This window comes from Macrosteles quadrilineatus, unplaced genomic scaffold (assembly GCF_028750875.1).
Source record: "Macrosteles quadrilineatus isolate MER2022 unplaced genomic scaffold, UCM_ALF_1.0 Scaffold_8__2_contigs__length_117827958, whole genome shotgun sequence".
In the NCBI taxonomy this organism is placed as follows: Eukaryota; Metazoa; Arthropoda; class Insecta; order Hemiptera; family Cicadellidae; genus Macrosteles; species Macrosteles quadrilineatus.
In genome coordinates this window covers 95,166,576-95,194,350 of record NW_026542601.1, presented here as the reverse complement: position 1 = coordinate 95,194,350, position 27,775 = coordinate 95,166,576, and the positions used below count along the sequence as shown (strand labels likewise).

The following is a 27,775-nucleotide window of genomic DNA, read 5'->3' as shown; positions in this document are numbered from 1 at the left end:
ATTAAAGTTGTCTTAAAATCATTCCAAAAATAATTCCTTTTTTTCCAAACAGTTATTAAACAAAATGTTTAGACTATCTTATAAAGTGAACTTTTAACATAGGTACCGGATGTCCGCCCAAGTAGCACACATTGTTGTTCATATATATATTTTTGTTTGTTATTGTTGGCCCAACGTGGGGAAATGGTCACACGGTTATGGGCCCATCTGATTAGAGCCCATCATAACTGTGTGACCATTTCCCCCCGTTGGGCTTGCTTGTCTATGGACATATTTTAATAAAATTTGGGAAATCTGTTTACTTTATAGCAAGCTATAAATATTTCGATAAAAACACACCTTATTGTCTCCCTGTTGTAGCAAACCTACGTACTCATTAAAATTAATGATATTTAAATAGGAAACAGCCCCTTTATCTGCAGGTTTTCTGCGGTTGGGATATTATATTTTATTTTTAATTTAAGAGAATACCCAACAATTGATACAATTGTATATGAGTAACAACCCAATTGATAAAACTAATGTAGAAAAATATAATAGCAATGTTTAAAAACTACTTAGACCTGATATGTCACAAAAAACACTCGGGATTTAACCAAAAATCAAGCGGGATTAAACAGGATTTTTCATGACTCTAAAGCGGGATGAAACAGGATTTCTGGACCCAGTAGGCGGGATTATTATTTTGGTCGTGTGGATACACTGCCTACGCTATAATAGCTTATTCCCTAGATGGGAAATTCGCTAAAAACACTAGGCTATCTAAACTTTATTAGTTAATTTTTGGATAGGTACCTACTAAAAACAAGAAACAGCATCAATCTTTAAGCTTGAGTTGAGGATGTAAAATAATATTACTTCAAGATAAATGGTTCAAACCATAAATATTTACTTGGAGTGGAACAATACAAATGTGATATACAACTACAAAACATGATAAAACTTGTATCATTGACTCTTGTATAGTATACTGCCAAACATTTTATATCTGTTAACAATCATCCCCATATTTGCATTTATTAAAAAAGAAAAACTCTTTGGCATTTCCACACGATGGCTTCTGGAAACGTTGTTTTGTAAGGTCTAAAAATGTGTATTTCCCCCACAATTCGTCTTCTATTGCACCCAAAAAGTTGGAGATGTTGATGAAAACATTAGGTACCGTCTTGGGATTACAAGGATTCCGTGTAGACAAAATTCCCAAGAGTAGAGTAGAGCAGTAGGGTTTACTCATTTTTTCTTGCAAAGGACCACCATGGTCTAACTGTAATAGATAAAACATTCATATTAACAGCCTCAGCAAAACTAGTATACACAAAATTTTGATTGGTTACAAAATTTAAAAATAAAAATACATATATTTTTAACCAGGTTAAAGAAAATAGTAAACTTAAAATTTGGTCTACAAAATTATAGGTATTAAACATTCTATGGTTAAACCAAATAACATAGACATGGATGTTATGAGGGTAATCTATGAGGGAATCCTTATATATAATACGTGAAGGCGATTTCTACGAAACACTACTCCTCCGTTAATAATGGACGGATTTTTACAAACGACGTGTCAAAATAAAGTATTTTTTGTGTAGACCCCCTTTTGCTAATTCCTGTAATAAAAGTTCTTAGGCTTTGCCCCACAGGCCATCAATGTTGGAGTTTCTCCCATAAGATTAACCCATAAGATGGGGGAATATAAATATTTAATTTGAAACTTTGTCCCACTAATTTGAGAGAATGGCTGGGCATAGAAACTTGGTAGGGGTGTCCAAAGAAAGGTATTGGTCTGTAGATGAGTTATCAAAATAAAAACTAAGCAAAATCCCTTAGGACTCTTCCCTAGAAGCCTTTAAAGATCCCTCCACAGAGTTGTTTACATTTTGGCCATGTGAATAATACTTTTTAATGAAACAGCTGTTCATTTTTAAATTGTATTTCAAACAACACACATTTATTGGGAGTTACTGAATTCTACCATAGACTAACCAACACAAGTAGACTTCTCATTGTAAATTTTGAAGCACGTTTTTCGTGTCTAGTTCATGTACGTGACACAAAGGCGCTAGTGTCGATGGAACTTTGTTTCCATTATTTTAGGGTTAATTTCTTGATTTGTGCTTTACTGTTTGGTTATATAACTTGGGGACAAGTTATTGTTTATGATTAGATCGTATTATTTGGTTAAAGGAGGTTTTAAATGGCTGTAATAACGGGAAACAAATTGTAAACAAAACACGACCTCTACATAAACCGTACATGAACTAACAATAAAATTGTCTTCAGCTGTTCCATAAGGATGAGAAATCTACTAAGGGAGTATGTTTTATCTATGATTCTACCAAATAAGTATTTTGCAATGTTATTTTCTTATTTTAAAATTGATTTTCTTCTTTATCATGTCATGTTTTGCAATATATAACAATCCATTACGAAATCAGTGGAAAATCCTTTTATCACAGCAATTCTTAAATTATTTCTTATTGAACTCTCTTATATCTATTGTACGGGTTGGTGTCTGCCTTTTTCACCACTTTTGCCTACATTTTATCATATTATTCTACACATATCAAATATTTATGTAGAAATATCTGCTCTTAGCTCTTATCAAGTCTAATAAAATCCAAACATAGAAACCTTGCTTAAATGGTACCCATGTTGACAAATTATTTGCACCTGCCTATATTACGGACTTTGGTGCACTGGGTTGGTATTATTGAAAATAACACATTTTGGCTATAAAATATGGCACAAAGAGAAAATATTATTTTAGCAGCTACTGTCATGACAGAAAGGTCATATTCCTTTTAAACTACGGCAGATGAAATAATTCTTTATAAGAGACGTTGATTAACAATATGTAAACGTCAATATATACGTACCAGCCAATTTACAGTATTTTCACTTTTTAGAAATGTCCCATTGCTATGTAATTTGCATTATTTGTTGCCAATGAAGCCACCAAGACCATATGAACTAGGAGGCCCCTAACAGTTCAATAATAAAAGCCAACTTCACTTCAAGTATTCCACTACACCTAACATTCCGTATAGAGATTATATTGACAACTTTATGTTATTGATAAGGCTGAGACAACTAACTGACATCCTCCATGTCAAGGAATTCCAGCTTTAACAGTAACCGCACAATCAATTTCTCAAAACTATGCTAGAGGGTTCATTCATTGTCACAGAAGTACGGTATGAACTGACGCGACGTGACGAAGGAAAAATCCAACTTACACTGTAACGGATATACCTCCCTTTGAAGTTAGAATATGTCTTCCCAAAAATATTTTCTCTTCAAATAAAATCATATTGGGCCAAACTGATGAAATCACGGAAGTGTTTAACTACAAAAGATCCACCAGTACGATTTGAATACTATTTAAAGGTTCTTCCAAAGAAAGAGATACCATATAACATACTAATAATAACTCCGATGACGTACAGTATAGGAAATATTTTAATCATTGAATGATCAACCAAAATTGGCAACTAACGCAATTAATATCATTATTGTTTTTACACTTATAACTCTTTGAACAATGCTAAATTCTCAAAATATGTATATTTCACCCAATTTATCGCAGTTAGATGAATTAGCGTAAGACTTGAAAGTAACCGTCGATTTCGACGGGTTTCACCTAGTATATGTTTATAATCTACTATGAAACATACCAAACAGGGACCCTTATTTTCTCCATTTACGTCAGGATATCCCTTCGAACACACTTGCCAGCTTACAGGAGCTCCAAAAACCCTGTAGTAAGGGTTTTCTCCTGTGTCATCTTTGAAAAATTCGCTGGTGCAAGATTTAGACTGTGTCAGACCACTTGTTAATGTATTCAAGTATTCACTTCTGTAGGTGTCTAGAATCAGGAAAATACTCATTTAGGATGTTCTATTTGAACAAAGTAATGTATATTGACTTGAAAACATAATAATCAATTAACTACCTGGTAATTAAATAGCTTATTTGAAAACAAATGGCTAGATATAGCATCTTACCTTTGCTTAGCCCTGTAAAAATATAAAAAATTTACTATTTTACCCTACCGTACTAACATCATGCCAAATACCAAACAATCCAAAATATAGACACTACCATGTTCTGATGTATTTAAAAACTATGAATACAAAACCTGAAAACTAGAGCAGACCCGGTATGGACCATAAACATAAACAAATGATGTTACTGGCCCAATAGTAAAAATTATTTAACACTTTTGTGATATAAATGTCATGGCCTTGTGTGGTGCTTGCGTATTTTGTTAGAGTTGATGATTGAACACATTGGTATATTTGAATTGATTTACTTAATAAGATATAATAGATTGATATAAAAGTGAGTAAATGTTGTTGTTAAGTTTTTCTTGTGAAGTCTGTCGTGTCCTTTCTCGTTGAAGTCATCTGCCTTGGGCAGTCTCGATTTGTCTTGTCACACTGAGTCTTTTGGCGTCAGCAACAGTTTGGGCATTTATTTCTTTTTGGCCTTGTTCCGCTCTAAGAATCTCAATACGGACATATTCAGTTTGCAGCATCAGATTGTGTTGTTGATGGTACCTTTGGTTGTTAATAAAGAGGCGAGTTTCGCGCTCTTCAACGGTCTCAGCGTGTTGTCTTAGGCGGGTTACACACCGGTATCTCCGACATGATGTTGCAGATATTTTTTGTGCCTGCGACATGCCCCTCAAAAACCAACCTAGGTCAACTTATGGAGCTATACACACCAGTGTCGCAGTCGCAGGCGCGTGTCTCGAGCGAACCAACCGGTCGGTGTTTGGACAGACATGTCTCTTGTCTCTTGGGCCTGCGCATGAGCAGAACATGTTTCTAGTAGTTTTGGCGCTTTATTTACTTACTTAATTGCCTTATGGTGTGAAATGTAGTATTGTGATATTATAATACTTCAATTGACACCATAAGGAAATTACGTAAGTACTGTAATACAATTAATTACAATGTATTTTGGAAAAATTACCATGAAGTTATCTTTAATGTTTTTTGTAGAAAGAACAACAGCAACATCACAGCATCTTCTGCTGACGATGACATTATTTAAACTGATAAATGTTGTGATTCCTTCACTTTCATGTCGCCAGCTGCCTCTTCCCATGGTTGTATTTTATTATATGTCGCAGACATCATGCCCGCGACATCAGAAATATCGGTGACATTATGTCTGCAATACCGGCGTGTAACCCGCCTTAGGTCATGTCGCACTCTGTCATCCTCTCGCCTTTCCTCACGGTCGTCCTCTCCAGCTTGTCGTCTAACATGATGCAGCTCTCTATCCCGGGCAATCGTTGTTTTCTCTCAACCTCCGACTGCCGTGCTCTAGAACGTGCCATTTGCTCCCAAAATGGTGGAAGAGTGAGAACTGAACTATATTTTCATTTGTCCGGACAAAATTTCAGAGTCATCTAATGTTGTTTCATTTCCTTGTAGCTCGGATTCAGAATATTGTATTGTACCACCACCATCAGATTCGTAGTCTTGACTAACTTCTTGAACAGTCTGTGACATTCACCTTCTATTAGCATATTTAGATATGGCACGATGGCTTGTTATTTAAACTAAGAAAGTTCGGAGTCCCGTAATTCCTACCTACAAAGAATAATTGAAAGCTTCCTCAAAAATAGGACATTTATTGATGGCTCTCTATAAACTACCAGACCAATACAAGCCGTAGTCCCACAGGGTGCAATTTTTCACCACTACTGTTGTTGAATATTTACACTTCTGGTCTGCCCTTAATCAAACCAGTCCAAACAGCCGCGTTTGCAGATGACACCCTCCTCTACTCTGACTCTACACACCATGACAGCGAAATTGTGGCCCAAAACATTCAAAATTCCTTAAACGATTTAATGGAATGGTTCACAAAATGGAGAATAGCTATAAATCCAATGAAGATAAAGTGAAGATTTTTACCCTCCGAAAACAGTCAGATGCTCCAAATATTGAAATTCTAGGTGAACAGATCACACAAAACCCTCCAGGCCAAGTAATAAAATATTTAGTTGTATACTTGGACCAAAAGTTTCATTGGAAATTTTATATTAACAACAAATTAAAATTGGCTAATGGCATATTATTAAATTGGTTCCCTTTAATCAACAAAAAATCATGTTTGTCTATTAAAAATGGAACCCTTCTATACAAAGCTCTTCTACGTCCACTATTAATTGTTGTACGCCAGCCCAGTATGGCGAACTGCTTCATCAAGGTCAATTCGTAAACTGCAAACCTTTCAAAATAATATTTAAGGATAGTCCCAAAATGTAACTGGTATGTTCGAACCCGTCAAATACATTTAGAACTGGGAATCGAACCTAGAGGATTTCATCAAGAAAACTATCTTAAAATTCTTTACAAAACTTTCACTAACAAGCAGCATTTGAATTTATAACACAGGTCAACCTTCTGAAATCCAGAGAATCCGGCTAAAACCCAGATTGCCTCAAGATGTCCTACTATAACCCTTTCTCCATTTGTGTTCCATTCTGAAGAATTCTGTGTTCCATTGGTGTATACTTCCAACAGTGCCTCACAGTGAGAGCCACAAAAACAGAGTGACAATTAATAGTGCCTAGAAGGCTAGCCATAGCTGACCCCTACATATGTCAATGTACTGTAGCCACATTGTTTTTTATGTTATACTTGACCTGTATGCTGATCGGTTAATCCTATACTCTAAAACAAGCGAGTGTGTGGACAAACTTTAATTTTCGTCGGAGGATAAATATTTTTTTGTTGACAATGGGGTATTTGATCATGACAAATCGATTGGAATTGGAATTGGTCACAAGGCTGGGGAAAATCCAGTTTCCGCCCTACAGCCCTTGGAAGTGCACATGCTAATGTCAATACCTTTTTGTAGCTGTAGTTAATAAAACCAGCTGATACAGGTTAATTCTATTGCAATTAACACATTTATAAGATAAATGTTATTTTTAAAATAATGTACCGGTACTTAAATGTTTTTTTTTCTATCATCTATATTTTTATAAAATGTGTTCACATTGACACCGTGCATTATAAATATCTTTATCTTAGCTAATTATTTTAAATAATAAATGTAATGTTTAATTTGATCCAAGCTAAGATCGGTCTCCTGGTACTTAATTGTAAAAAAAGGTTTTGTGTTAGGCGTAAAATATTCTAGGAACAGCTGATATTATTTTTTTACAATAAATCACTCGACTTGTATGGTAAAACTTAGAACAAAATGAGTCTAATACAGCACAAAACTGGGTTTTTGAGTGTTCTTGTTTTTATTTCCAATGGATGTAGACACTTTGCAAGTAATTAAAAACCTTATCATATATGGAGAGAATACATCAAAATAGTTTAATCTTGATCTGTTAGTCTTTTTCCAGGAGAAAAAGAGCGTAAAATGCCATCTTGAGCGTCACAGATAGACGGACAGAGAGAAATATTGAGATAACACACGTTTCTGCTTTCCTATCGTATTAAACAAAAATAAACAAAATATTTATGATTCTAAACTATGTACAGACAAAAATATAATTTTTATTTATATAGTATAGATTGCTTAAATGGAACTGTCTAAATCATGTTTATGTTATTTCATTAGTATAGGATACGGGACAGTTGCCAGTTGTATAATTTTGTTTATGCTTATGACACATACCGGTCTGTTCTAATATTTGTGGTACAAACTGTGGTTTTAAACTCAACACTATCTTACTTTCTTATACAATTTTGTAAACTTAGGAACCATGCTTTATTATCTTATCCTTGATACTTTTTTATGCTGTGAACTCATTCTTTAATAGGTACATACATAAACAGGGTATGTTATCTTGTCCACTTAACAAAACAACTTTTAACTGAAGCCTACATTTCAGTTTTCAAGCACTACATATTATTGCCTTTCTTCTTGAACTCTTGGATAACAACTCTTAGAGGGAACATTGTATACCCATGAATAAGTCTTCAACAGCATAAGTTGTAAACACAAAACATATAGTAATAACAAAAACATGATTATAGTAAATCCTCTTATGTATAGCACTATTGTATTTCTCAAACACTGTTTGTAAATGTTAACTAATGTAAATGTAAACTGTTTGTAAATGAAAATTACAAACAATTCACAACTCACACATCTTAATTACCTGGAGAGCCCCAACCTAAGAAGTCGAAAGTACGGTTTCCCCAACCCTGACCATGTCCGTACCACAAGCATGCTGGACGAATATAACGAGTAATTTCAATTTCCCTATCCAACTTGTACAAGGCTATGTCAATTGTTTCAGAAGTAGGACGTGCTCTGTTCTCTTTTGATGGTTTATATCGGAAAGAAGGTGGATAGCCATTAGGTTGAACAATCTGGGTGACTAATAAGAATCTTTCTTTTCCATACTCGTAAGAGGACGATGCATGCTCTCCTAGCATGACAACGTTTACTTTATATCTGAAAAAAAAAACATTTAAAAATATGTAATATAATTATATATTATGATTGTTATTGTGATGGTTGAATTCTTCTAAAGCTATGTACAGTATATTAGCTAGACTTTTAACTCTGAAGGTTTGAACGACTGGCCATCTTGTTGTTACGGTACATATAAAGATAGTAGGAAACCAGAAACCAAGTTTTATTCATGCCGTTCACAACATTAAAATGTTTAAGGCATAAAATACATTTAATAAATGGCTTATATACCTTAACTATCAGGTGATCAGGCCGCTCACAACATTAAAATGTTTAAGGCATAAAATACAATTAATAATTACCTTAACTGTCAGGTGATCCTTTACTACTGCAGTTTCAACCCTCAGGGGGCTTTCTTCAGGTGTCAAAGGAAGTCAAAAGTTGTCATTCATACGAACTCGTCACATTTAAACTACAAGAACACAAATACAGACTCGAACACGAACATAAAAACAAATTTCACGTACGAGCCACAAAATTTTTTTCTGGGCATTGATGTGCGACGCGCGCAAGGAGCTAGTCTAGAAAACATATGACTATATGTTTATCACATATTTTCATATGAGCCATATGAAAATATATGACTAGTTTAGACTAGCTCTTCGCACGCGTCAGGCATCAATGCTGGTATCCAGAAAAAAAGGTTTGTGACTCGTACGTGTTATTCGTTTTTATGTTCGTGTTCGTGTCCCTATTTGTGTTCTTGTAGTTTAAATGTGACGAGTTCGTATGAATGACAACTTTTTACTTCCTTTGACACCTGAAGAAAGCCTTCTGAGGGCTGAAACTGCAGTAGCGGTAGTGTAAAGCCGCGTTTACACCAAAGTTGACAACCAGGTTTTTGACTAGAGTTTTGGAAACTTGTTGCTTTTTCAACAAAATGCAGCGACTTTTTCTGTCGTCAACCAGTGGAGCAACAAGTTTTCCACTAAATTTTGGTTTCCCGCAAATAGTCTGTAAGGTCAAAGAATGTTGACAACAAAAAGTTGAAGACTAGTTGCTACGCGCTTTGCGGGTTTTCGAACTACAAGATATACAATTTAGACAAGATATAGCCTACAATTGAGATACAATTTCTAGGGGATTTCGTACGGGGTTAGCATGTAAGTATAAAATGCTTATTACAGTTATCGGAGAGGACACGGTTTAAAAAAATTCGGTAGGTTGGAGCTCGTTCGCTACGCTAACTCGCCTTTGGGTTGAAGTTCGTTCGCTACGCTCACTCACCTTTTGGTTGCAAATTAGCTGTTTTCATAAATAAATAGCTTATTCCCTATATGGGAAATTCACTAAAAAAATAACAGTGCTGCACCCTGTTGGTAAACCTATTAACTTTTTAATGCTATTGAACATCACATAATACAATTTTTTAGTTGAACCAGGTGTTAAGATTCTTCAATTCCATTTAAATATTAGTACTCATAAGGTTAACATGGGGAACTACAGAGCCACTGGGGCAGAGCCCGAGAGGATTTTTGAGATAAGAATATGCCTAAATGTTAATCGGGAATGTGAGCTATCATCATGCCAAATTTCAGCCCAATCCGTCCTGTAGTTTATGCATGATTGAGCAACACACATACACACAAACTCACAAACTTTCAGATTTATAATATTAGTAAGATACGAGACAGGCTGGTTTGTGGAATCGGAATCAATCATGACAACACTCGCCAAAAACTATTTCATGAAGAACATTTGACACTTGAAAAGACAATAAACATCTGTAAGACTTCTGAAGAAGTAGAATTTCAGCTATCTACAATGTCTGAAAATAAATGCTGCAACGTTTATGCAGTTAAAGGAAAAGAAACTTTAATAGGTGAGAAGCAAGAAGAAAAAACAAGAATATAACACCTTCACTTGCAGTCGCTGCGGATATCGCCATGGCCCTTGAGCTTGTCCTGCTTACCAAAAGAAGTGCTCTAACTGTGGTATCCTTGGCCACTTCTCTAAGATGCCGCTCAAAACCAAATAATCGAGTGAAATCATTAAAAACTGAGGACTCCGATGAACATGGTGAAAAGTATATTCGATTCAAAACTCAGACAAGGTAACATTAATTAGTTCCTTATCTAAAGAAAGAAAACAAAAAGCAGGAGAATGGACTGAACTCCTAATACTTCCTAAGAACCAAGAAGTATTTTTCAAATTAGATACCAGGAGCTCAATGTAATGTAATAAGTAGAACTGTTGCATTAAATAGTAGTTTAGAAATTAATGGTTCTAAGATGAAAAATTTGATTTCATACACAAATATCAAGCTACCGGCGCTTGGTGAATGTACTGCAACTGTAGAAACAATTAACAAACCACAACAAAAAGTCAACTTCATTGTAGTTGATGGAAATTATCCAGCAATTTTGGTCGAGATTCATGTCAGACATTGGGATTTGTTATAAGGGTACATGAATTACACGGTAGCAATCTTGATGAAAACCTATTCAATGGGATAGGGTGTTTGAACAATTATGAATATGACATTGATATAGTTGACAATCCTTCACTTAAAATCTATCCAGCTAGGCGAATTCCTTTTGCATTAAGAGAACATGTTAAGCGTGAGCTTGTTACATGGTAGAGTTAGGTGTTATTAAACCTGTAACTGAACCTACTCCTGTAGTATCCCCCATGGTTTTGTTGTACACAAAAAAGACAAAGTCCGAATCTGCTTAGATCCAACAGATTTGAACAAAAATATTAAACGTCGCCATCACCCACTTCAAACTTTAGAAGAAATAGCATCAAAATGGCTCAACATTTTTCACACTCCTAGATTGCAGAAAAGGATTTGGCAAATTAAGGTTTCTGAGCGTACTTCTAAGTATTTAACTTTTTCCACGCCTTGGGGAAGGTACAGCTACTTAAGAATGCCATTCGGCATATCCTCTGCTCCCGAAATATTTCAAGAACGCATGTGCTCCATTTTATCAGGCTTTAGATGGAGTAGAAGTTTCAATGGATGACATTCTTATTCATGGCTCGACCATTGATATTCTGGAAAAAAGGACTTCCAAAGTTTTCTCTGCTCTCAATATAGCAGGTCTTAAGCTCAACAAAGACAAATGTATTTTCAAAGCACAAGAAATCAAATTCTTGGGACACATAGTTTCTGGAAATGGCCTCCTTCCAGATCCCACTAAGATTGAAGCTATACAAAATCTAAAACAGCCCTCAAATGTAGCCGAGCTACAGCGATATCTTGGCATGGTAAGTTACTTGGGTAAATTCATTAATAAATTTTCAAAGTTGACAGAGCCTTTGCGCAAACTACTGTACAAAGGAATAGCCTGGGTTTGGGATTTTGATCAAAAGACAGCATACAAAAAGCTAAATGAAGCGTCACCTCCTTTGCTCTGTTACTTTGACCCAAAACTTCCCATAACATTATCAGTTGATGCAAGCTCACATTCTGTTGCATCAGTGCTCCTACAGGAAAATCGGCCAGTAGCATATCTCTAACTAAAACACAGCAAAGTTACAGCCAGTTAGAGAAAGAGGCTCTAGCAATTTCAGTTGCATGTAAGAAGTTTCACGAATATGTATGGGGATCACAAGGTCTGGTAGTTGAAACTGACCATAAGCCTCTTGAATCGATCTTTAAAAAAACTCTTGCATGACACCCCTCCAAGAGTTAGGCGTATCGTTATGGAGATAATACCCTACAATCCAAGAATTGTTTATAAGAAAGGAACAGAATTATATATTGCGGACACACTGAGTAGAGACTGCACAAATCAGGCTACTCCTGAAGAAGAACTTTCTTTTGCAGTAGACTTGGTAATATCCATGCGAAAATAAAAACTTAAGGAGGCTCAACATCTCACAGAAAAAGAAGCTGAACTCTCCAAACTTAAGCACATCATTCTAAGTGGTTTGCCTGAAGAAAAATATGAATTGCCAGACAAGTATTGGAATTATTGGGATGAACTAGCTGTTCATGAAAATATAATTTTTAAAGGGGAAAAAATATTGCTGCCCATGCATCTTCGTCCACTTACACTAAAACAGATCCACCTAGGACACAGAGGAATACAAGACTCACTAAATTTTGCTTGAGAATACGTGTTCTGGCCTAATATGAGGAACAAAATCAAAAATTATGTTTTGAACTGCAAAATATGCTCAAAGCTCCAAAAAGATAGTAACGAGGAAAAATTATTACAGCAAGAAGTACCATCTAGACCGTGGATGGAAATAGGAACTGACATTTGTCACCTATCCGGTAAAGACTATCTTGTTGTTGCGGATTCCTACTCCGGTTTTTATATGACATTGTTGAGTTAAAATCCACAACATCTTCAAATGTTCCCAAAAAGTTAACAAACTGAACTCAAAAAGTTGTTTTCAGTACATGGAATTCCTGAAACATTATTGTCAGATGGAAGTACTCAGTCCAATTCATTTGAGTTCAAAAATTTTGAAAAAGAGTGGCAATTCAAAAAAAAGGGTTTCAAGCCCTTTGTTTGCAAGATCAAATGGATTAGTCAAACGGTATGTTCAAGAGGCAAAACTCATTGTAAAGAAATGTCTAGAAGAAAAGACCGATGTTTATCTAGCCCTACTTCATCAAAGAAATATACCCCGGAAAAATCTTTGATCTCCAGCTCAAAGATTAATGGAGCACAGGACAAGGACACTGCTCCCTAGCAAAGATAAAATTCTGCAACCTAAAATAATTCAAAACGTTCACAATGAATTGCAAAATATTCGGGAAAAATCCAGACAATACAGTAACAGAACAAAAAAGAACAACTTAGAATTTGAAGGAGAAAAAGTTCTGTATAGAAAAGAACACAGAGACTGGCAGCCAGCTACAGTCGTAAGAAAAGGTCCGGAGCCAAGATCATACCTTATAGAAACTCCAGATGGGAATATTTATCGAAGGAACTCTTGGTTTTTGAAGAAATGATTTTATGACGTTGAAGAACCTGCAGGAGCAAGTAAAGTGAACGGAAGTGAAGATGGAAATGGAGTTAAATGCGTAGATAGTAGAAAGTCATCAGAAAGAGTAAATCCTCCCAAAAGACTTAACTTATAAGTGAAGAAGGGAGATGACATATGACTATAAAGTCATATGGTTGTTAATTATTATTATATTGTTTTTGTAAACAAACTTACTTGTAAACAAACTAACTTGTAGTTCATTAAATGGAATTCTTCATCTAAAGATTTACTTTTATTTTAAAACAAGATACAATATGTTTTTGTCTAAATTTTATTATTGTACCTACTAACACATTTTTGTATAAAAGAATTACATATATTCATGTCTTATTAACTAATCTCTGTTCTTTATTTTCAAGGAGATTAAAAGTCACTTGAAAGTCCTATCAAAAACAATATGTGTATGTAAGACATCTAATACTCAACTCACCCCCACCAATGTATACAGCTGGCAGCGGAGAGAACATAACGCAGACTAACCAGTGCCCCTCCGCAGTGGAAAATCATTATCTTTAGAACTATCACTCCTAGGGATGCCTGCAAGTATGTCACTGAGTTCAAAGCATATTTTTGAAAATATTTTTATTATCTTTTACTATGGAATAGAAAGAGGCATTCCATTCCCATGTTAAAATCACTGTAGACAATTTCAGAACTGATAATGAAAGAAACAGAATGTATACATATTACTGACTTTATTTTGTGTATGCGAATGCACAATCCATATAGACCCCAAAGGGTATTTACTCAGGGGAGGTATAGAAGAGGCTACGATGACAGCTGTGGGCTTCTTATTAGCTGAGGGAACGCCATTACCGTAACAAAACGGACAATAGCCATCGGCCTCGGTGGTCTAATGGTTAGCGTGCTGGGCTGATATGCTGTAGGTCCCGGGTTCGAATCCCGCTGGTAGCATTAACTTTTTGTCCAAGATGTTTTTATTATCAGCAAGTTTGGTTGGTTTGGTTCGGTTATTACAGTTTAATTTTATTATTAAGTCATTATAAAATTTTAATTGAGCAATTTCCAGTTTTATTTAATAAACAGAATTATTTTTCCGATTACTAAACTTTTGTTATATTATTTCTTTATCAGCAAGTTTGGTTAGTTCGGTTAGGTTATGATAGTTTAATTTTATATTTAAAAAATAATAAAATTGAATTTGAGGCATTTATAATTTTATTTTATGAACAGAACTATTTTTGCGATTAGTAAACCTTCATTGCCAAAGTGCTCTCTACTACAGCGCTGTTCACGGAGGAATTTAGAACTAAATGCCTCATTCGTACCTCCCCTAAGTCAGACCCATCCCAAAGTACCCATGAACCTTTGAGAAAACTACAAGTCACACCCCCATAAACCATATACTTAAAATGTTCGTCATGACGAGAAACCTTGCGCAAAACTATCATAAATTGCCCTTTAAGGTCGTAATTTCTTTCTAAAGTGATCTTTCCATATACCGTATGTTAAAAATACCTCAGCTGTACTTATTTGCATGTTATTGCTAGCTGGCCCGACATACGTCGTCCTGTCCTAATGTGGTTAAATGCTCGTTCATTTTCAAGATGAGCTCGTTCGCATGGCTCAATCACATCCTGGTTGAAGTTCGTTCGCTACGCTCACTCACCTTTAGGTTGGAGCTTGTTTGCTGCGCTCACTTGCCTTCAGTTACATTTGACAAAAATATTTGTAAAAAACAAATGGAATAGAAACCTATTTGATAGCTCTCATTTGTTATGCATAGATTTGTTTTTAAAAATTAGGTTATCATTACAACAGCTGTTTCCTTAATTTAATTTAATCAAGAAATGACAAACATGGCATGGTAAACAAAATAAAACATTCTTCCATAAGATTAACATGTAAACTGCAAAGGGCCATAGGACACTTCCCAAGGGTTTTTGAAACGGAAACAGGCTATTGTTATTCTAGTACCTAAGGAATATCCCTGTAAATTTTCATGCCAATTGGTTCAGTTGTTTTTAGCGAATTTCCCTATAGGGAAGTAGCTATTACCGTAGGTCTCATGGTAAGACTTAGGCCCGGGACCGATTTACTTTTTCATTTTAATGTCCCCAGAGGCCAAAAACACCATTCGTTCAAATTTTTATATATGTATATATATATATAGGTATATATATATATATAGATTTATATATATATATATATATATGTGTCCGTGAACACGATAACTTGAGTAATTTTTATCCGATTTTGATGAAATTTGGTTTGAAGGTGTAAGGCAGGATAAACTTGAATGAGTTCGCGATCCAGCATGATCGGTCCATGGGAACAGGGTTTTATGGGGGGTTTTATGGGGTAAAAATTGGTTTTTCTCACTTTTTACCCTCAAAACACAAAATTTCCCAATTTTTCTCTAAACCTTCTTAAAGAGCTTAAAAAAACAAACAATTCAGTATATCAAAGTGTTTTTGTAAAGTTATTGGTTACGGAGAAAACTAAAAAAATGGTAAATTTAAAATTCCCATGTTATTCTTATGGAGAATATTGTAAAATGTTGTAGTTTGCTTGTTTATGGATATATTTTGATCAAACTTGGCAAATTTATTTATTTTATAGTAAGCTATCAATATTTTACTAAAAACACACTACTTTATTAGTTTCCTTGTAGCAGCAAACCTAGGCACTCATTAAACCTAATGTTATTTAAATAGATCAATTGAAAATCAATTCGGCCAAATGGAAATTCGCTTAGACGGCAGGTTTGCTGCGGCGGGGGTATTTAGTTATAAACGCTGTAACCAACACAACTTTCTTTTATATATTAAGATTTTTATTATTTAAATTTATTACCTTATTAAAATCAGGTATGATTATTTGTTTGTACTTTTGTATTCTGTTTAGTTTATTTCAGCTTAACTTAACCAATCAATGGTTAATGTGTTAATACTTATAAAGTCAAACGGGGTGAAGCCTGTGGGTAAAAAATAGTTTGAGTAAAGATGATTTGATTTGATTAAGATTTCCAGGAACATTAATCAAAAGCCCACAACACAACAACCAAGCTTTTTTTCAGGATTGAACTGACAACCTTCTTAATAGACGAGTACTATAACCACTCTGCTATGTAGTACTTACCATATGAGGATTTTCACCTGGTTTTGGTGGATTAAAAGGCCCTCCAACACACATTGAGCTACCATCCGGAGACTTGCGACAAACTTGCTTTGCGTACTCCTCACATTCTGAAATAATAAAAGACGTCATACTAAGATCATGGTTGAATAAATTAAAGAGTTTTAACTGAGCGGAGCGGAGCGAAACTCTTTGGGATCGGCTTCAATGCAAACTTTCTAACACTATCACTCAATAAGAGCTGAACATATTTTAAACAAATGTACCAAGGTTGTTTCAAGAAATGTTTGGAAGGTCTAAAACGGAACAATTAAAATTTTTGATAATGCCTGTATAGTTTAAAAATAGCTCAAAGTTTTTAAATTTTAACATTGGCCTTATGGGTTGCCACTATGGTTACAAATTAATGACGTAAAATGTAAACAAAACAAAGAATAATAACATGTGTTTATAATCAAGTCACGACCTAAACACAGTACAAAGGATAAACATTCGGAAGATTACCACTGATCAAATAATACAGAGAAAGTATTACACACCATTTGGAAACTACCATACTGATCGAATAGGTATATGTATTTTACTGATTATATTTATTACATTTATAACATTTTGACTATGCCTAGTTACATCGGCAATCATAAAAACCAGTCGGAGACTTGCCAACCCAGTCTCTGATTTATATTGTTATTGGAAATTGTTTGGAAGGTGTATTTTATTATTACAATATCCCTACACCTAAAATACTGATAAGGAATTTATGTATTAAGTGTGATCAAACTTACTATAAACGCTGCGTACACCCGGTGCTATGTTGAAGAAGGTTGGGATTTGAGGGACTGGGACATAAACATCATTTGGAGTCTTCAGAAACTTGTTTCCCATATCATTGATGTGACAGCAATGGTGATATCTGTTTGATACCGGGTAATGGTTCAACGGTTCATAATATACTACGTCTCTGCGAGGGTTCTGCACTGGTGTGAACTTCTGCTGACAAAACTGGTGCCACAATGGATTGGCTGGTGGTAGCGGATCCTTCCCACTCGCTTTTGCCTGAAAATACAACTGTGTCCTTAAAGTTGCAAAGAAAAATTGATTTAAAGGTAGACCTACAATTAAAAATCCATAGCTATAGGATAAGTCCATTCATTTAACAATTAAATATAAATACAATAATGTCATTATTTATCTGATTCACAAACTGGAATTGATATAAGTTTAATTAGGATTCATCAATACATTAGTAGGTGGTAAAACGTCCTAAACTTAACAAACTTTACCTCCAAATGTTAAACAAATACATTTTTGAAGAAGAATTGGCTTTAAAATTGAAATTGAAAGATAACTTTCCTAAATGTGTATGTATTATATTCATTTTAAAATATAATACCTCAATTTTCATGTTGTCAACATCAATTATTATCCAATCTATTGTTTGATAGGGTACGATCCCATCACTGAGCTAGAGATACACCAGGGGGAAGCACTGAATGAGAGAATTGCGAGACGTTGGCTGCCATTTGTACTAAGGCTAAAATTTATTGTACTTTTTAGTTCATTGGAACTAGAGGATTTTGGAATTGTAAAAAGGCCAATGAGCTGGTTGATTCCCCTAGTTAACAACATTTACTGCATGTTGATTTTCTAGCAAAGTTGCCGTGCTATTCTGGCTCACACCTAAGAACATTATTTAACAAAGAGACTTACCTTGCCACAGTCTTCAGGCTTCACACACAAGTATGGGAACCAGGAGAATATTATCCTATTGTCTTTTACCCCCAAAGGCTCCCCTCTTGCAAAACCACAAACTTGAGCTGGAAAACATGTTGAGCCTCTGAGAGATTGTACAATCTATATGGGTATGTCAAACTAAATATAAATATAGTTGAAACTTTGTTTTTTCCATGTGATGTTTCCTACACCATGTTATTCCTTGCATCTCTAACTATGGTTTTCTTGTATTTCATTTAGTGCAAATTCTTTGAATGGTAATCATTTAATTAAATCTGAAGCAAATAGTTTATTTAAGTGTCTATACACTGAAAAATTCAAAAGAGAAAATAAAGTATGCAATCAAATAGATAAATAATTAAGTTAGTGCATAAAAATGCACATGGTTGGAGAGGTTGGAGAGGCCACGCAAACGCCCCTTCAGTTAGCTTATAGTCTGCCTTTCAACTACTGTACAATGAATATACAAAACATTCATTGTTTGTAACATTCAAGCTAACGGTTGACAAAACTAAATAGAATGCAAATTTATTATTTTTTCATATTTTTATAGTTAGAATTTAAAAATCATACTGATGTTATAAATGTGGTAGTTTGTGTGTTTGTTTGAAGTTCAATCACGCATTAACTACTGGTCGGATTCATTGGATTGATCACATTCCCGATTAATATATAGACAGTTCTTATCTCAAAAAACCTTTCGGGCTCTGCCCCAGTGGCTTTAGAGTTTCCGGTGTTAACCTTAGTATTCATATTTAAAAAGAATTAAAAAATTTTGCCAGCTGTTTCAACTACACAATAATTTGTCTCTATGATACAACACTATTAATTCTATTTTCATATATGACAACAGCCAACCTGTAAAAGTAAATGACTTTTTTTGTTTTAAATGGACTAGGACATAGTTATTTGTGTAGGTAGTGCGCAAAGTGCCACTTAGCGTTCGCACTACACATTATATTTTTCCTACAATAACTATGAAGCATTTAAATAATTAATTAGTCTTTCAAACACTAAGCAACACGTTTTAGGTTAGATTAAATTAAATCCAAGCGTTGAGTGAAAAAGAATGTTAGAACGAAACAACAGGTTAAGTCAAGGTATCAAGAGTCAAATGCTGGGAAACGCTGCACCAATCTGATCGTAATCTTAGTATCTTTAAGTGTTGCCAACTTATTTTCAAGCATACACGTATTACGTGCCTAATAAAAGCACACTGCTTTGTGTTGTTTGGTTGAAATCTTGTAGGGCGGCAAAGTAAAATGAGCGTGGCAAGAGTAAGTAAATGCAGCAATTAGCTACTTTGTGTGCTATAATCAGCGCAAGGAAGCTCACTTTATCAGGTAACTGTAGGAAAATATATTAAAATACAACTATATAATATAAATTTACCAGTGTTAAATGCATCATAATTCTTGCGATTAAAGAACGTAGTTAGTTTCCTCTGATCTGGAAAAGACAAAAAGTTCTGGATTACTAAAGGATCCAGCTAATAAACTCACTAAGATCACATTAATTTATTATAGTTAAGAGAAGGTCTCAAAGTAATAAAATAAAGAATGATGAAGAATATCTAGCTCTTATACAATATATTTTGTGCCCTAACATTGTGTGCTCTGATTGTTTTGAAAACCCATTATATTTTTAGAGCTCAACTTATGCTAGGAGTAGATAAAAAGGTAACATAAGCCTAAATGCTTCCAACTTTACCTGCTTTGTTCAAATAGTCAAAGTTGCGGCCGGAAACATGGTAGTAAGGCACCCAGAGTCCGCGATATTCCTCTAAGCTGGTCGGAACTTCTGCAAACTCTGTATGGCTTCGATCTGGCTTCACCTGGTTGTTCGCCAGTTGGTAATGCTTCCACAGTTTGGTGCCGTTGATTGGGCAGCACACAAATGTTTCAGCTATGATGGATGATATGTGATCAGGATACAATCCAGCACTGAAATGAAAAGATAATTCACAAACTGAGAGTTCAATTTGAAGGAGAATGGAGTTCCAAGACCTCTATATGGTAGATGTGTAATACTATACTGTATAATTATACTATACTTGACCGTATATACTATACTATATCTGTAATACTATAGCATACCATAAATATAAAGAACCAAATTATCTCAAGCCTTATCCTCCCACATTGCAAACGCAAAGCTAGAGTATAACTGCAATAAGCATTTTATACTTTTACGCTAACCCCGTACGAAGAACAGGTATTTGGCTAGTATATATATATATCATTCTATGCAAAGACCCATTTAGGTGGAAATGCAAGGATACAAGATATTGTCAACTATAAAATAAACGGTATCAGCAATCTGACACATACTTTCTCCCATTAGTGTCAACAACCTTTATCACGGGTAAGCGAAAAGAGTAAAAAAAAAACTATGATATGTAAAATCACAAAAGTTCCATTAACTTTTAAACCGTAATTTTTACAGGAATGGGGAGTTGCACTATTTTCTTTGTTTGAAGTTCATTGTTGGTGATGGTGAGTTAATGTTGTTCAAAGGTTTATTGCGGACATTTTCCATCACGAATGTAAAAAACAATACACAACGTTTCGGGATCTGGAATCTGATCCCGTCTTCAGGTGAAAAAACTTAACTAACACATTACAACTAACAATACACAAACGCCCAACCTAAGTTGGAATACACTACAGTGTATATTTTTTGACTACTACCCTCGGTAGTGTATTCCAACTTAGGTTGGGCGTTTGTGTATTGTTAGTTGTAATGTGTTAGTTAAGTTTTTTCACCTGAAGACGGGATCAGATTCTAGATCCCGAAACGTTGTGTATTGTTTTTTACATTCGTGATGGAAAATGTCCGCAATAAACCTTTGCACTATTTTGTTTAGAACTATAAGGACCATAACAGCTGAATATCAGAACAGTTTTTTTTAAATCCATTTTTCCGTTTTTGTACGCATAAAATTTTCATGGGAAAGTGAAATAAGTTAGAATAACTTTTGTACCGTAATTTTTATGGCAATGGGGGGTTGCACTATATTGTTAACAATTGTAACGACCATCACTTAATAATTTCAATCAAAACCGGTTTTTTTTTTAAATGAATTTTTCTTCATGAGTGTTGTAGCATTTTATTTTCAATATTTTATTTTAGCTATTTTTGTTAACTTCAAAAACAATTTTACTACATTTTTTTAAATATTTATTCAAGCAAGTTAAATAATTTAGGAAACTATTCATTTGAGTAAAACTATGAAATTAAATTAAATTAAAATATAAAACCAAATTTAACTTGAAAGTCTAAAACAAGAATATTCTGTGCAAATCACTGCACAGGTTGAAGCAAGGTGGTGTGATCTTATTGGCTGGAATGTTCCAGAACTTGTGAATTTTAGCCAATCAAAGAACAGATCCACAGTAAGCATAATTTTTCCAAGTTTCACCCTCATTCTCTGTCTGTCTTGTGAAGTAGTAGTTTACTTTTGATGCATGTGACAATTGTAAAATTTGCTATAATTTTAAAATCGCCTTTTGGGTAAGTAAATTTTAAATACCTAATTATATTTACCTTGTTGAACCTAATTTTAGTAAAATATTCCAAATTTATCTTTTACTAGCAGAGTACCCGTCCTTCGTACGGGGTTGACATATAAGTTTAAAATGCGTAGTGCAGTTATACTCAAGCTTTGCATTTGCAATCGGGGAGGACACAGTTTGATAAAATTTGCTTCTTTAAATTGACGGTATACTATAGTATTACACATATACCAACCATAATGTTCTACCACATTACACTTAAACAATAAAAAAAAATATTAAAAATTCACAACAAATTACAAATTGTTCATGACATAAAAAAATACCTAACTGTAAACAATCCTACTTTGACAGTTCTCATTGCTCACAGTTTCTTGTTGCTGCTTTTAGTTCAAATTAGCTGTATACATAAATGCAACAATAATTGTAGTGCTGCACCCTGTTGGTAAATCTTATAACTTTTTAATGCTTTTGTATGTCATAGAACCAACTTTTTTAGTTGAAACAGCTGACTAAATGCTTTAATGCCCTTTAAATATAAATACTCATAAGGTTAACATGGGGAACTGCAGAGCCACTGGGGCGGAGCCCAAAAGGATTTTTGAGATAATAATATACCTATATGTTAATCGGGAATGTAAGCTATCATCATAGACTAACCAACACAAGTAGACTTCTCATCGTTCTCATCCCATTGTAAATTTTGAAGCACGTTTTTCGTGTTTAGTTCATGTACGTGACACATGGGCGCTAGTGTCGACGAAACTTTGTTTCTATTATTTTAGGGTTAATTTCTTGATTTGTGCTTTACTGTTTGGTTATATAACTAGGGGACAAGTTATTGTTTATGATTAAATCGTATTATTTTGTTAAACGAGGTTTTAAATGGCTGTAATAACGGGAAACAAATTGTAAACAAAACACGACCTCTACATAAACCGTACAGAACTAACAATAAAATTGTCTTCAGCTGTTGCATAAGGATGAGAAATCTACTTGGGGGAATATCTTTTATCTATGCTATCATCATGCCAAATTTCAGCCCAATCCGTCCAGTGGTTTATGTGTGATTGAACTTCAAATAAACAAACACACAAACTTTCACATTTATAATATTAGTAAGATAAGATAACCAATTTGTTTGAATTTTTATTATACTTTTTTCTATCTTGAAATGTATAAGTTTAGAGAATAAGTAAATTGTTGTAGTTTGTGAGTGTTCTCATTGCAGCCATGGAGACCAATCAATATTTACATTTAAAATCCTCACCCCATAACTTTTAAAGCCAAAGTGGCAAAGCCCATGGTCAGTATCGAAGTGTGAATAGTCTTATTACCATTCTTGATATGGTAGCTATATTTCTGTAAAATTGAAGCCCAGTCCGTTCTGTAGTGTTTGCGCCTAATTAGTAATACATATACAGACAGACACCATTAGATTTGCATACAATAGTATAGATATATAATAGGTTTTTCAACTAAGTGGTAGAGTTGAGATTTTAATAATCAATGGTGGTTGTTCCATACTGTTTTCTTCAGTAGATTTAAAGAACGAAATTATCCTCTTCTGGTCCTCCCACCACGTTGTGAAGTGAAGTGAAAGTAACTATAGTATAGTACACTAATTAAAAGTGCTCAGTCAAAAAAGTTGTATTTAACCTCATAGTATTACTCTGAGTACTGTATTATTCTGAGATTTAACTTACGAATCATGGCCCACGATTCTGCATGTTTTATTTCCCCATTTTGTCAGAAAAAATGGCTTTGACTCTAGGCATTCAGCGGCTGGGACACACACTGCTGGGACATAGTGCCACTGTCCCACCTCAGGCTCATAGGATGTCAAAAAGTCACAGAACTCATGGGCTGGAAATTAAAAACGTTATATTGCCGTTACTTCAGAATTAATAAATATTTTCGTTGGAAATTGATTTTACAAGGTAAAATATTATCATACAAATATTTCTTGTAAAAATATTAATTTTTTTAATGTAACATACAGCAATAACAAATAGTGAAAATATCTCAATTTTTAAATTCATTTAACGATTACAATAAGTGTAAGATGGCACATCCACAAAACTTTCATTGGTTTGGACCGAATTTCCTTAAAAACGTTAAAAATTACATCAACTTCAATAAAAAATGCCACTGGTAAAAAATAAAAGAAAAAAGGTATTGGTAAACCACTTATAATAAAATAGTTACGTTTTAGTACAACTTCTTCAGTAAAATAAATTTTAACAGTACCAGACTTATTTGAAAAACAAACTCTGGACGTCCAGGAAATAAATTCACTCATGAATTAAAATCTATCTCTTTAAAAACTGTTGAAGATTTAAGTCCTACCCTACCATAGAAAAATCATTCTCTTTTAGGTCCCACTAACTACTGTGGTTCCTGCGGACCCCTTTTTGAATCAAAACCCGTTCTTTCTTGGCTAACTATGCAAGCTGAGAGCACATCTACAATACATGATTGTAGAAAGAACCTGGCTGAATAAATGAATGAATGAATGAAAATACTTATTTGTTGAGGTGAACAATTAGGACCACATGGTCCTTTCTTACAGTTAACCTCGTAAATCTAAATATAAACTAAACAATGATTTTCTTAACAAACAATGATTTTAAATTCGAAACCAAATAAAACTAAAAACTAAAATAATAGAATCGTAATCCCTAAACATCACATTCACTCTCTGCCACAAATCTTATTAGTTAACAACGTTACTTACTTTGACGGAATTTTTCATACAGAAGGCCATCAAAAGTTTCCAGTGGTTTTCCTGAAAAATTAAAGTCTTCAAGTTTAGGATATTGCAGAAATAATATGATTCTATTTTGACCTTTTTAGTCTGATTGCTGATTACTCCTGTAATACAAATTTTTCAGTGTAAGCCTTTAACATTTCAAATTCCCTTGGAAAAAGGTAACGGAGATTTTATGTTCTATCAAAAGGTGCTATAATCTGTTAGCGAATTTCCCACATAGGGAATAAGCTATTACCGTAGGTATGGTGGCAAGCCCTAGCTAGACCTGGGACTAGTTTAATTTTTCGTTTTGATGTCCCCAGATCCGTTAAAATGCACATATATCCTTATATATAATACGTGAAGGCGATTTCTATGAAACACTACTCCTCCGTTAATAATGGACAGATTTTTACAAACGATGTGTCAAAATAAGTATTTTTTGTGTAGACCCCCCTTTTCACCAATTCCTGTAAGAAAAGTCCTCGGGCTTTGGCCCACAGGGTATCAAAATACCAATGTATTTCTTATGGATAAAAGATTTTGTTTACTTAAACGGACGAATAATTTGTATTACAGTAATTACAGCTGTTCATAGTAAACTCATGATACACACAAGAGCGTTCATTTTCAGTTTCGATAACTGGAGTGGAGTGATTGATTATATTATCTTTGAGTTGACTCTTTTAAGTTATCAGAAATTATGACTGTTATTCGTTTTGTAATAACGCCCGTAATACTTTGCAGTTGCTCAAATTCGAGCAACAGGTGCACTAGTATTTATATAATATCTGTCCGTTAGCACGATAACTCAAACAAAACTCGTCCGATTTCGAAAAAATTTTGTAAAAACATTTAACCCACATTTATCCGAATGAGTTTGTGAACTAGCATGATCGGACCATAGGCACTGGGTTTTGTAGGGAGTAACAATAGTTTTTTTTTTCAAATTTTTTACCCTAACATTATAAAATTTCATAATTTCTCTCCAAACCATTTTGAAAAGCTTGAATAAATTAGGATTATTCAACTTTTATGGTTTGTTTGTTTATAGATATGTTTTGATCAAACTAGGAAAATTTATTTATTTTATACTAAGCTATTAATATTTTACTAAAACACACTTTATTCCCAGTAGCAGCAAACCTGGGAACTTGTTAAACTTAATACTATTTAAAATTTAAATAGATTCAAGCGAACATCTAATCAGGCAAATTGAAATTTGCTTAGTGAGCAGGTTAGCTGCGACGGGGGTATTTTATGAGGTTTCGAGATATTTTTACGCCGGGGCTCCAGGTGCATAGTTTGAAAGAGTGTTGCATGAAAATGATGACAGCTTGTTTGCCTAAGATACTGCCTGTCTAATATCAGCTGGTTATTTAGCAAGAATCGTCATCAATCAAATATAAATACGTGACAGGGTTTTTTATTTCACGTTTCTGAATCAACTACTTGACGGATATTCACGATTTTTGTGTTGAAAGAAAGATAATTTTGAGAACTAGGGAATGTCAGAGCCATAATTTTAGTTTTGGATTCCAGTTTTTTTTAGAAATTAAGTTTTAATTTTTAGAAAATCTAGCAGCCGACGCTAACATTCTAAACTAGATTTTGGTATGATAAAATTTGCTTAACTAACATAACAGGTGTAAACATTTAGCGTTTGTGACACAAATTCAGCATTTGGATATAAATGAAAAGACATAAGTATAGTTGACTTAATTATACTATGTGTAATGCTATAATCATTGATACGTTCAATTCTTCGGTAAGATAATGACTGGAAGTTGGTATCGTTGACTAGGCCTACACTTCTCAAATCTCAATTGACAATTACTCTCTCTTTCGGCTCAATCGGCTAAAAATTTTACTTCAACGCTTATCACATCGACACAATTGATGTTTTATTGTAAAATTATAGGATTTAAAATGCATATCTAATGGGATGAAAATATATTTGGTCACGCAACAGATGTTAACAAGAGGATTTTTCACATTAAAACTGCAAGAAAATTTGTCTTTAAACTAAGTGAAAACTAACTGTTCTGAATTATACACACTTTTAAATGACTACTCGATTACGGCACGTAGGACGGGCGAACACCTCGTTATTTGTTAAAAGCCAAATGATCAAGGACATTAGGCTATATGGAATAAGAAATTTTAACTTACCAGCGATTAGGTTGTCAACATATCCAGTTACGTCGTCCGTTTCAATCCAAGGGTCAGGTAAAAGCTTCGTATCTTCAATGTCACAATCTGACGAGAGATCTTGCGGCGGAGCTGGAACGGTTTCATATTCATCTACATTTCCATTTTGAGAGCTAGTCAACAAAATCGGCAACAAACACACTCTTAACAGTATTCTCTCCATCTATGAATAAGTTTTGTCCCTCCAAACAAGGGGTTGTCCTTTCACAGTCTGTTTGATTACAATACCTTTTCAAACTACTAGTTTAAACACCGTCTTTGACTGTCATTTCTATGACTGCAACAAATCACTAGAAACTAAATATCGAATGTAAATTCAGCGTGCTATTTTATTAATAATGAGATTAAATGCACAATTTAGTATTTTATGTTTCATTAGCTATTGTATTGTGATAGTTAAATTATCAGTATTGATTTTACACACTAGAGGGGTAATAAAAACCAATTGTGCTTTTCTGCAGGTAGTTACGGGTGCTTAATATCTTATGTTTAATTGATTGTAGTTATTGTATTAGTAGTCAAAGGCATATCTTGACTACAAATAACGGAGAAAAATAAATTCTTCTGAAGTTTAAACTACAAATTGTATAAATTAGCAGGTACTGTATTACCTTAAAAAAAAATTAAATAATAAAATAATAATAAAATACCCACGCCGCAGCAAACCTGCCGACTAAGCGAATTTCCATTTGTCTGAATTGATTTTCAGTTAAATATATTTTAATAACATTAGGTTTAACGAGTACCTATGTTTGCTGCTACAAGGAAACTAACAAAGTGTGTTTTTGAGTAAAATATTGATAGCTTAGTACAAAATAAATAAATTTGCCAAGTTTGATCAAAATATATCCATAAACAAGCAAACTACAACATTTTACAATATTCTCCATAAGAATAACATGGGAATTTAAAATTTACAATTTTTTTAATTTTCTCCGTTACTAATAATTGAACAAAAATACTTTTATATACTAAATTATTTGTTTTTTTAAGCTCTTTAAAAAGGTCTAAAGAGAAATCGGGAAATCTTTTGTTTTGAGGGTCAAAAGTGAGA

At 34.0% G+C, this 27,775-nt stretch overlaps 1 protein-coding gene across 1 annotated transcript; it reads right to left on the bottom strand.

Moving 5' to 3' along the window:
• Positions 1-865: 865 nt before the first annotated feature.
• On the bottom strand, positions 866-26,909 carry LOC129000581 (uncharacterized). Its single transcript, XM_054427542.1, has 12 exons — positions 26,683-26,909; positions 24,496-24,546; positions 23,465-23,624; positions 19,954-20,186; positions 19,636-19,692; positions 18,220-18,326; positions 17,295-17,565; positions 16,513-16,619; positions 13,841-13,947; positions 8,144-8,442; positions 3,678-3,868; positions 866-1,264 (listed from the first exon to the last, which is right to left on the bottom strand). Exons 1-12 carry the CDS (start codon positions 26,882-26,884, stop codon positions 992-994), a joined length of 2,058 nt encoding a protein of 685 aa, XP_054283517.1. The 5' UTR covers positions 26,885-26,909; the 3' UTR covers positions 866-991.
• Between the last annotated feature and the right edge of the window lie 866 nt (positions 26,910-27,775).